The sequence below is a fragment of the Athene noctua genome, chromosome 6 (assembly GCF_965140245.1).
Source record: "Athene noctua chromosome 6, bAthNoc1.hap1.1, whole genome shotgun sequence".
In the NCBI taxonomy this organism is placed as follows: Eukaryota; Metazoa; Chordata; class Aves; order Strigiformes; family Strigidae; genus Athene; species Athene noctua.
The window spans coordinates 27,434,500-27,446,534 of record NC_134042.1 but is presented as its reverse complement, the minus strand read 5'-3'; the positions used below and the strand labels follow the sequence as shown (position 1 = coordinate 27,446,534).

The following is a 12,035-nucleotide window of genomic DNA, read 5'->3' as shown; positions in this document are numbered from 1 at the left end:
AAAACCCAGAAGAAAGAGGCACCAAATCATGCTTCCACAGGTCAATAAATAGGGTTACTAAATCTTTGGAGTAAATTTCAGTGCTTACTTTACATGAGGACAAGCTCTAATGTGACTTTAAAATTGAAACAGAAGGTAAATAAGGACCACCTATAATCCCTTCACAGAGAAACCTAGGTGCCTGAAGGTTTTTCATGTCTATAGTCATCTTTTTACTCCAATGACTCCCATGCCTTTTCTGTATTGTCCTTTTTGCACCTGGATTCATAAGCGCAACGTGTGAAAACATAAGAAACCTTCCTGGTCACTGGCACACCAGAGAAGAGATGTACAACTATTAACAGCCCTGCAAATCACAGACCAGTGTTTACAACATTGGATAAGTGAGAAATCAATCCTTTTCATGGTGTTTGTGCCCTTTGCCTCCCTCCCAAATAGAAAAGCTTTCTACCTGTCCTGAAACAGACGTGTAGCCAGCATGTAGTTCATTGATGTCTTGTGCTCCAAAAAGGATCTAGAAAAACAAAATACAAGGTGTATCAAGATGAGCTCAACGCAATGAAAGGCAACATAATACAGAAATAAATGATCTATAAAAAAATCCCAGAAGTGGATTGAGACAATATGCTGTACCATAACAGAAAAGAAGAAAGGAGGAGAGATATCACTTCTCAACTGAAGCTCCTGGTAAGGCAAGAGACAGAGAAACATTACAGACTGGAAAAAAAATTAGAAAAGGACACTATAGTATCATTCACAGGATATTGTGTTTACGGCCTAATGACAGAGTACACATTATGTGCAGGTCTAGGATGTAAAAGCAGAAAGCAGGAATGGATTATCTGAAGTGAAGACATTTTTATTCTGACAGAAAAACAACATCAGAAACAATGCTTGATAGCCTTCCATGAGATACAGTTAGGCAAAGCAGTAGCACCCTCAACACTAAAATAAACTTTACCAGAACCCTCAATATGTGTCCTTCTGATTGCTAAGATGGTTGATCTACATATATCTAACACAGAATATCCTTCAACACAGAGCATCAGTGCAACACTGAGCCATCCTATAGGTTTCTTATTCTTACCCATAAAGGTCCCATGTTAATGGGGTAGGGAATATCCGGATGAAGCCTCCTCTCCGTTCATTCTCCTCTCTCACTCGACGAAGAACTTTTATCTTGGAATAAAAAAAGAAAAAAAATAACTAGGAAAATACATACAATGAAAAACAAACCCTAGAAAAATCTCTGAGTTTCAGAGGACAAGACTATTACTGCAGTCCTAGGAGTGGGCTGGGAACATATGATATCTGTAAGCAATTTCATCTTCCATTTAAATTCTGAAGAAGTTTATTAGTACTTGGAGCACATAGGTATGCCTGGCATGACTGAAGGCAAGAGCAGTCCCAGAAGTAAAATTCAGCAGTTCTGTTTCAAAAATTATACTACTTCTGTCATGATTTTTATATACATGCACTTACTCTTTGCTGAGCAAATAACCCCACATATTGCATGAAAGCCAAGGTAAATAAAGATATTTAATAGCCTACTTACCTCCTCCATAGAGAGACCTAGCACAGAGCTGCCTTGCCTTCCTGTTGCTTTTTCCCTGCCTGAGGTCACTGGGTTTTTAATTTCAGCATCACTGGCAGAGAGAGGACGAGTACGCTGCAGAGACAGTATGAATTCAGATTTTTCCCTTTTCCTCTCTCAACTTACTTTTTTTTTAAAAAAAAAAAAAGTTACATTCAAATTCCAGGACCTTGTTCCCAGCAGAATCTACGCTCCAGAGTACTACAGCCAGAATTCACAATTCCACACTCCAGCTGTTGAAGATTCCACACGCCAGTGGGCACTAAGGATAAGTATTCACACTCCTAGTGTTCAGCACAGCAGGACTCAGAATTCAGGCATCAGTGCCAGTATTTACACCCTGGTCCCTTCCAGAAAAACACAAGACATACCCAAAAGCACCAAAGTCAGGATTTAATACAGAAAAATCCTCACCCAAGGGGCACTAGAGTCAGCATTCACACTCACAGCCCCTAAATACACTTGGATTCACACCTCAGTGGTACCAGAACCATGATTCTCTGTTCCATTTGTGTTGCTACACTAGAAGAACCGAACACTGTAATCCACTGATGAGATAAAGTTGCATGGAAAAAGTGAAAAATTCAGTTCACCACCTGTTATTCTTTTGTTACTGTACTGCTGGATCTCAACTTGCTACTTCTCACACTTGACAGATCTCGGAGATGTACACAGATACATCATGCAAATTTGCATACATATGCAAATTTTAAAAATAAGAAATAATTTGCAGACAGTCTCTCCAAGTTCATTCTTAACCTAAAGTGCAGTCCTGATCAATTCTAACAAAGGACAGAAACTGAAAGTGTCTTCAAATAACCAGGACTATAAAAATCTTAAAATCCCAGCAAGACTGAAATCTTTGAACATGTTCAAGTACATTTTAGCTGGTCTTAGGCCCAGTTTAGATAAACCACCCCTATAAAAATAGCATTAAGAGTCTAGCTGAGGTCTCATGACTTTATACAAAATTCAAATTTTCTTTTAGCACTATACTGAGCAAAGAATGCACAGAGAGCCTTCTTAATCAAGAAAAAAAAAGAGAAAAACATGAAAGAAACATTGAGCTAGATAAACCCAGGGGAATATCCCATACTGCTCAGATACAAATGAAACTCATGGCAAGATCAGGTTGTATCTTTATTTGTAAGGACTATTGGAATTGAATTCCATTCTCTGTTTCATTAGAAATTACAAGCAGCTATTCAGAATCTGCAGATGAAGCAATTACAAAACAGGCACTACACTAGAATGGGTTACACTGCAGTGAATGGCACAGAAAGATCCAAAGAGAAAACAGACATAGCAGGTGCCAGCTGAAACATTTGTTAAACCTAATAAAAACAGATTAAATAAAACAAGAGAAAGTGAGACAATCTGGATGGGAAGGTAGAAGACACAAGCATTTGCAGAAGAAATAAAAATGCCAGAAACAGGTTTGCTTGATGCTGTAGATGGCATTAAGTTGAAAGGCTTTTAGTCTTGCTTCCTAAGCTTTCCTCCATTTCAAAAGCACAGCTCAACAACTTTGCACAACAACTTCCTCTAAAATCTCCTGCTATGTAACCTCCTCTTAAAAAACATTTCCTGACGCTACCATAATGATCATCATGTGAGAACTGCTGCTCAAAGAGAGTACTACAGAAAATTTTTCATCCTATCGGATGACCTCCTTTACTAAGGAAATACTTCAATGAAATCATCTCCATTGTCTCGTTACAATGGAGATTATTTAATTGATTACAAACAGAAAATGTATGCCTATGTATTGGCAGTTCTGGCTCCTACCTGAGAACAAAACTACAATACTGTCCAAATGCTAGAGAAAAACTCTAACTTTACTGAGCTTCCTGCACAAACATTTTTCCCAGTGTTTCACTTCAGAATTCTCTCTGGCTGTAGCACAGAAATGTCTCCAACTTCACAAAGATCTTGTTTCCTCTTTGATACAGCTTATCTTTAAAGTATAGATAAATCCAACCACTTTGTTTTACCTCCAAATTCTGCAAGCATCTCTGGTTTCCCACATCATGATTCTAATTATACTAAGCACTGACAGCTGTTGGCACAAAGATCCTTCCTATTCTCTACGAAACCTCATTATTCAATAAGACTTTTCTCTTAGCCTCAGTTAAACTTACACAGAATGACATAAAATGCAGTGCACAGAATGAAATAGGTTCTCAAGATGATTCCATCTGTCCCTACCTTTCTTCCTGCTGGGAAACCTCAAAAAAAATGAGAATCATCACTATTATGTTCATGCAGGAAGCCCAGCAGCAAAATAATGCTTCCAGTGTCCCCACACAGCCAGGTGCTTAGAATTGTAAACTAACATTGATTTGTCCATATGGCTTGCAAGGAGGGTGGCAAAAATTACATGTAGAAAGGTGGATCAGTCTCACTTATGCTAAGGATAGTTCTACGTTTTTCCATTACCTTTAAGAAATCCTTATCTATATCCTTATCTATATCTTCAGAACACACTATTTTGACATAGTTCACTCAAATTTTTGCAGTTTCCTTCAGATGACTGTCTCACAGAAAATAATTACTTCTCTTACAGGGCCACGTGAATTTTGTCAATACAGATTCACCTGGGCTATCCTTTTCATGCAGACTTATTCCATCCCTGTAGTACACAAGACAAAAATTCCACCTCCTCCTCCTCTCTTTTGGTGTGACACTCCTATTTGCTGCTGCTTTCACCAGCTCTTTGTTTTTGCACTTTCCTTTTCAATGACCTACTAAATCCAGAACACTGTGCTGCCACTGTCTTCATCATTTGAGGACCAGATTGACAACTTTATTTTTAAACATCTATATCCTATTTAAAATGCACTTTAGAAATACCTGTAGGCTTAAAAACATGGAGGGATTTGACCCAGATGACCTTCATTCTCAGCACCGCACCTACTGGTTTTTTTAAGCTGCTAGAACTGATGTAAATGTTATTCCAACCTTTGCTCTTGCCAACATGGAAACGTACATCAGTGCCTATCCATCTCCTCTTTCCTTGTTGACTTCCCCCTGCCAAGCTGTAAAATATATTTTGGGACCAATTGCACGAAAAGTATTGTACAAGGTAACATTTGAAATGGCATCCCTTACATCAGTGAAGAGAGCTGAGGGGTACTTACCAATCTAGTGTTTGCTGTTTGCAACTGTGCAGACACAGGACGCTGCAAAAGACACACAAAGAGAATAAAAACCTTGTGTTCTCCAAGACACTGTCATCCCTGCCCAAGTTGCAGAGGAGTGGAGAGTACCCTAAAGCAAGAGGGTATTCTGAAGTCCAGATGCACAGCTAACAGCTTCTATCATCTCAGTTCAGATCTTCCTCATATCCTCCACGAATGTATCCTGTCCCCATTCCAAACGCAGCACTAATCCTAACCTCAGATGTGCTCAACTGTGCAGAATGTGTCTGGACATACACATAATTTTCAAAAGCACACAGAAAAGAGCTCTGCAGAATGGATGAATGAACTCAACACTCATGACCAAAATTCATATTTTTGTAAGATAAGAGTCACCCAGAGGAAAATATTAAATAGCTACATATTAAGGAGAAACAGATGTCAAACAGAATTGTCCATAGAACACAGGGGGTAGAAAAACCAGTAAAAATTCTGAAATTCCAGAAGCCATTTCATTTAAATATCTCCACAAGAACTGGAATATTGTTTTGAGTGCTCTTTAACATTGCCACAACAGGTGTAGAAGTATCAGCAGGGTATCAAAAAGTACCCTGTATTACTCATCTGGCATCAGGCCTATAAGCAAAACCATTTTAATGACAGGGGTAGATTCAAAATAAAACTATTATCATAACAGCTTAGATTTTTCTTGCCTTCAGTGGTATTCAGGCTGCCTTCCTCCTCTCCAATGCCCAAGAGGAGCAAATGGTGTCAGAAAGGATTCTCAGGAGACCTATCTATCATTTCTAGCTGTACTACTGCCAAGTTCTTCACTAGAGTTGGTCTATACAAAACAGGTCAAGGTCCCTTTATTGATTATGATTAATTGAAAAAGCTCCAACCCAAGTGAACAATAAGTTACAAAAGGAAGCAGCTAAATTGTTTATTTCCCTAGAGGGAGAAATGCTCAGAGAGTCAAACCAAAGAAATTGCGAAGGAACTTGCAGACCAGTCTGGTGAAGCTCAGAAAAAAAGAGTAACTATCTCATGATCAAGAATGCTGGTATCAGCATTTCTTTCCCAAGAAGCAGCTTTTACAATGATTAAAGATGGCCTACATGAGGTATCAAAATTTAAGACATCACGAAGGAGTTAAGAAAAACAAAAGAGGTTCAAAATACCCTTTGCAACTGAGACTGGGAACAGAGTATCAAAGATCCAATAATCTAAGATAAAATGCATTCAGCAAAGAGCAGGCCTAACCATTCCCCAACCATGGAGAGATCTGTACACCTATTTAGCCATGGGATTTCCATTTAGGTACTTAAGAAAAACATGCTATAAAACTTTATCACTGGATTAGAAACCTGTTCATGGTAAGCACAGGTAAGGGAGACACCTGTCTCAAAAGAAAAATTAATCCCATCTCATAACCACTGCTCTGTCATATTTCAACTGGCCAGGCCTTACACCTATTTGCGTTTTTTTTTAAGCAAAATAAATCTATAAGTTTAAAGCCTCCTTAAAATTCAATGCTTCCCAACAGCTCAATTTTCTGAGACTGTCTTATGTAATTTTTTTCAGACAAAAGAGAGACATCAGGATCTGATCACATTACTCTAAGAGAGAATGTTACTTTTTCTAGAATGGTTCCTAATTTATCTGACATACCTTTTGTTTGCCACAAAGAGCACCTTTACGGTCAGAGGGATCTGTATGAAACCCTATCTCTTAAATTGACCTTAAAAGCTTTGGACTTAGCCATGCATCCTATAAATACTCAAATCTCACCTTACCAGCTATTCAACTCTCTCCTAGTGACTCAGAACTCCAGGTTTTACAAGAAGCAAAATGTTATAATTTCTTTGAGTTTTCCCCATACCAAAATGGACAGTGTATCGGTACTCTGTCACTGAACAAAAATGACTTTTCATTTCCTAGCTGAACTTGAGCTACACAGCCATGCTACAGGTCTCTCACAGGAGCGTATGTATCAGCTGCAGAGTGTCAGGATACACCGCTTGCCATTTGCCTAAGGAGAAATGCATTTGAAAGTCCAAATGACATAGGGGATTTCCCTGCCTTTAGTGAGTGCTTCACCTCCACAGATATTTATGAAATCCATCTCATAGCCAAAAAGAGATAGAGAACAACCGCCCTCCAGCACTGCAGTGCTAAGAAAGCACTATCTCAGCAGAAAAGGTAACGGACAGTCACAGCAAACAACATGATGCCTCAGTCCAAGGATCCATAGGAAATAAAGTGAGAGATTCCAGGAGTGAATGGGAAAGAAGCCTTAAACGTCAAATGCAAAAATCTCTTTATGACTAGAAGGAGGTCTTGGAGACATTCATAAAGCTCTAGGGTTCTGCAAGCTTGTTGCTCACAGCAGAACAAAAGTGGCTGAACAGCCCATAGCTCAGGTGCATTCTCTGAGTCTCTTCTGTAGTTATGCCAGAAATCCAGATAACCTCACTCACTGGCTCTCTCACCTGTGAGACAAATTCAATGAGAATGACTTTCCTGCTATCCCCTCAGCTCTGGCTTGTTGAAGTCACTTACCTGCAGCTTCTGGTATGTATTTCTCCTGACAGATTCAGATGAATGATAAATGGTCCGGCTTGACCGCTGGCCTGGATCCTGGCACACGAAGCCTGTGGGCATTGGGAGCCACGTGAGAACTTTGAGACGGCAATATAAGCCTAGCATTCCTGCTAATGATCTCTGTCTATACATGACCTTCCTGTCCCTGCCCAAGGACCAAAAAAGGATGCTTTTCTTTTTCATACCATGCTTTGTTTAATCCCAAACTTTACATTGCATTACATTTTTTGAATAAAACTGGAACTTGCTTCAAAACCAAGTATTTAAATCAATAAGATGGGTTACTGAATAGCAGCACAGAGTTAGGCTCCATTTCTTAAATAGCTGAGCAGGATACTTGATGACAATTCTGCCTCTTCTAGTATTAGGGGTAAGTTGCATCAAGTAAGTGAACCAAGATGTACCAGGGATGCCTAAAAGGTGCTGTGTACTAGACAGTCATGCAACTTTCACAATCATGACTTCACTTCTAACATAGCATAACCAGAACCCACACATTCAACCTAAAAAATGTCTGAATACGGATTCTGAGGGCTAAACAAAAGTCAGCAGCTAAAAAGAAAGTAGCATCTTCAAATACCAAACTAGGGACTCTTAATACCACCTAAGCATCACAAACAGCCAGATTATTCTGAAGCGTCCACATATGACTTCCCAGGGCTAAATACGGTTGCTCTCCTTCAATAGAGTTCTCTATCATACTCATCTAATGACATGCAGTTCATAAACCTACCTTTTATGGGTTTTAAATGAGGGAAAGACTGAAGGAGCTTTTTGTTACACTCACCTACAAGACTGAACATATCTGAGAGCATGCTAGCTTTGATCTTCAGGTCCAAAGGAGCATCACTATCCCCACATGCAACAGAGGACAAGAGAAATCATTTGTCTGGCATCAAATGAGATGAATGTGTCAATATCCAAGATATCTTCCAATATAGCTTCTTTCTATCGGTCCTTAACACAGACATAATCAGCATGGGAGGAAAACTAGGTGATTTTTACACACATAAGTAAATCTGTTTCTGTTTATCCTTTTTCACAGCTTCAGTCTTCTAACACAGCAACGTATGGCCTTGTTTTAGCTCTGTTTGGCTAGAAACATTTTCTTTGAATGTATCTATGCTACATTTCGTGGAATAGATAGAGGTTGCTGTCACAGAATTCTTAAAAACCATAATTACCTATGACTCTTCCACATAAAATCTTAAAGTCAGATGGGTTATTTCTAACGGATGGGAACAAATTATTAGGAAAAGTGTTAGATACGAAGAGATCAGACAGTGGGGACAGATGGGAAGCATCCATAATTTTATCCAGTGGGTGGGGCGGGGGGAACCAAATCAGTGAACACTCTTCAGATCAGACAAAGTTTGATTCCTTGGGAGCAGAGAAATCAGTCATGTTCTACAACACAGTGATAGATGCCAACAGCTTGGACAAAGAAAATGGCAATCATAAAGCAGAACAAAACAGATGAGAGTTAGAGTTTTAAGTAGTAAAAGATGCAAATAATTCAGGGTCTATGTATATGAGCACAAAACACCAAACCAGGAAATTAAATATTGTGGAAACATTCTAGTTGCACCTGGAAACAAAATGGGTACTGTGGGAGCTAGGGTTATGAACAGTGTGTGAAAAAACATCTATGCAGGATAAAGAAGGGAGGGTGGGTGTGGAATTCAAGGGGAAGGTCAGATATGGCTATTCCAGGAATATTTAACTTAAAGCTTATTTATACCATCATAACCTAAATATTATTCGCAGTACTGCAAAAGTGTATTGTGCATCTGTGCTTCTGTAAAATTAAACAGTAGTCCAGAAAACACATATAGTTGGAGATCAAAAAATAAATTCTCAAGTTTCATTAGAGTATGAGGATCAGTATAATGGCCAAGACAACACTCACTCTCTAGATGTTAGCTAAAGAGAGTACTAGACCAAAAATTTGAGCCCAAGCATACTTCTACATACTCAAGTCAAGCATTATGCCTGAATTCTGCTTGGACTCCAAAATCTTAAAAGTTTCTACTCAGCCAAGCAGATTGAAACCCCACACAATAGTCTGGAGAGTTTCAAAATTCATCTATGATGGGAGATTATGAAGTGTTAACAATGATGACGGACTGTGGAGGAGAAATAATTAAAAAGAAAATGGAATCCCAACCGGGTTCTTTCAAAAACTATTGCTGCAATAAGTTTGTTTATGCAAAGGGAAAAGCAAAGGACTATCCACTCTGTCAATTAGCAGTAGAACAAATACTCTGCAGGAATCACGAAATCATGCCCTCCTAGGACCACAAGTCTCAAGGACAACCATCTCTAGCAACAATCCCAGACTCATATTAAACTAGGAATCACTTACCAGGCCAATGATGGGGATAGGTTCACTTCCAACAGCCAGGGCTTGAGATTATCATCAATAAGGACATCAAAACCATACAGCTCTGAAAACACAGTAGACACTGTAAATTTACCTTACTGCACCTTTAAGCATTCAGGTAGGGTCCAACATTAGTCTCTATCAAGTTGTTCCTATCTATATAATTTATGTTAAATCCAGTGAACTCTCTAGGGCTGAACAAATAATACCATTCAAAAAGTGGGAAATTTCAGTTCCTCAGAATCAAGATTAAATATATTCTGTTTGTGGGGGAAATAGGGAAGCAGAAGTTGAGTCTTAGGAAAGTATTATATAGAAAAATAAACTCTTTTGCTGACCACAAACTGCAGTTCATGCAGAACTCTACTACTTGCTTCCACATAGAACTGACACAGGTACAGCAGGTCCAATCTACTTCTTCCATTAGATCCTGGAAACAATAGAACTTTGTTCTCCTTTTCACTTTTTAATCCCTATATTCATTGTTACAGTCAGCTATAAAAATCTTGTTTCTTTCAAGCATCAGCCTCTTTTGAATTATTACCGTACGTTTTTCTGCAGTATCCCCATGGGAGTACAAGAGTCCTCTCCTCGGCAGCTCCATCTACATGGACAACCTCCCGTAACTTTTTATCTTATTACAGCTTGCCACTTTGTAGCAAACCTCCATAGAAATATTTTTTCCCTTAGTTTCTAAAACATCCATAACATATTACATCTGCTAGATGTGTTCTGCTCTACACAGGTCAGATTGAAGCCAGCTTCCCATTCCAATACTGATTTTACTATTTCACTCTACACACACGTTCTCTCTAGTTTGGAAAGAGTTGCAAGGATGCTACACAAAGACAACTGTAAATTAGAAGTTGGCATTAATGCAATTCCCTCTTTCAGCATTAAGAAATACAGTTAATGATCATCAGGGCAATTTATGCACATTTTTTCAAAGCACCGCAAAACAGGGTATTGGCAGAGAAGAAGGATTTCCATGGAATCAACCAGTTCCCTAGTGCCTGGAGTGAAAGCAGGAGAATTTCTTTGCCATTCTGCTTTCCGTGAATTCTGGCCTTGGCCTTTTGTCGCCTGCCTGACGTTGATGCTGGCTCCAGGGAGCTGGACTGCTTGACAAGATCTTCCTATGCAGACAGCTGTGCAAAAGCTCATGTAGCTTATAATGGCAAATTAATAAGCTGTGGGGGGGACTTGGAAGGGGAGGAAATGGCAGCAGAGTGAGTATTGCCTGCTCACTTTCCTAGACTGTATAGCCAGACACTGAGTGGGAAGCAAAACAGCAGAGAGTTAAGGAGTTGGTTCACTCCAAAGAAATGAGGCTGAATCTACATTTGTCTCTCTTGCTCCCCAGATGGGAAAGGCTGCAGCAGAGGGAAAAGGAGGAGATGGGGATTATAAGTGTAAACATTAGCAAAGCATTTTGACCAGGAGAAACTTCTGGTGATTTTAATATATTATTTCAAAATACAAGCTCAGGTTTGGTGAAGACCTGTGACTCTTAATGGCATAGCAAACTCCAGTGAACAGGCAATTCATGCATGAGGCAGAGGAGCAATGAGTGGGTCTGTGGCAGCTGCTGGTCTGCAACCTCCCAACCCGTCAGGAAGCAGAGCATTTTGTTTTGACTAGCTGCTGCTTCTGCTGCTGCTGGCCATTCCCTCCCTCTGCCCCTCAAAGGACCTTTACTAGTATTTTGGCTCCTCTTTGTCCTCTTCTCCCACGCCTTTCTCCCTTCCAGACCACTTGCTCTTCAAATGTCCCTCTATCCCACCCAGTTATTCACTCCATTTACTTTTAGAAAAACATATGGTAAATCTCTTGACCTTAACTATCCCTGACCATGCTGCTGGTGCTTTACACTCCTTTCCCTTGTGTCTGCCTTGTTTATTAGGACACTAAGCTCTTCAGGGTATCCCTGTTGACCCAATTCTATTGTTAAACACAGATATCTGATGCCATCTGCAATGCCTTAGGGTCCTCCTAGGAACACCACTGCTGCTCCATAATGCCCCAAGTCTCATGCATTGTAGGTCACATATACAAGCCCTTGACAGATGTCTCTGCTACCTCAGGGCATCAGGAGCTATGCAATACCCATGTTCTGGCAACAGAATCAAGCCTCACAAATTCCCACATAAGGCTTAGCACAAAGGGGTTCTTAAGTCTGCCTGGGATACTAGAACACAGACAGAAGATAAATTACCCGTGATTTCAACTATCCTAGAAATATCTCCTTGGCCCTCTTCCACATTTGGAAAATGCACTACCTATATTAAACACAGAAGTATCAGAAGTATCCATT

General features: G+C 39.6%; 1 protein-coding gene across 8 annotated transcripts in view; it reads right to left on the bottom strand.

Moving 5' to 3' along the window:
- Positions 1–12,035, bottom strand: part of TTLL5 (tubulin tyrosine ligase like 5) — a 140,805-nt gene that overhangs the window by 94,191 nt on the left and 34,579 nt on the right. For 7 of the 8 annotated variants that reach the window (XR_012633888.1, XR_012633889.1, XR_012633890.1 and 4 more), the window contains exons 13-19: positions 9,704–9,785; positions 8,126–8,187; positions 7,297–7,388; positions 4,735–4,776; positions 1,556–1,669; positions 1,088–1,179; positions 452–514 (exon numbers count right to left, since the gene is read on the bottom strand). Coding sequence is in view for 5 of the 8 variants with exons in the window: in XM_074909988.1 (XP_074766089.1) it covers positions 452–514; positions 1,088–1,179; positions 1,556–1,669; positions 4,735–4,776; positions 7,297–7,388; positions 8,126–8,187; positions 9,704–9,785 (547 nt within the window). In the remaining 3 variants the exon portion in view is untranslated. The remainder of the gene's footprint in view (positions 1–451; positions 515–1,087; positions 1,180–1,555; positions 1,670–4,734; positions 4,777–7,296; positions 7,389–8,125; positions 8,188–9,703; positions 9,786–12,035) is intronic. The other variant, XM_074909990.1, reaches the window with a different exon arrangement.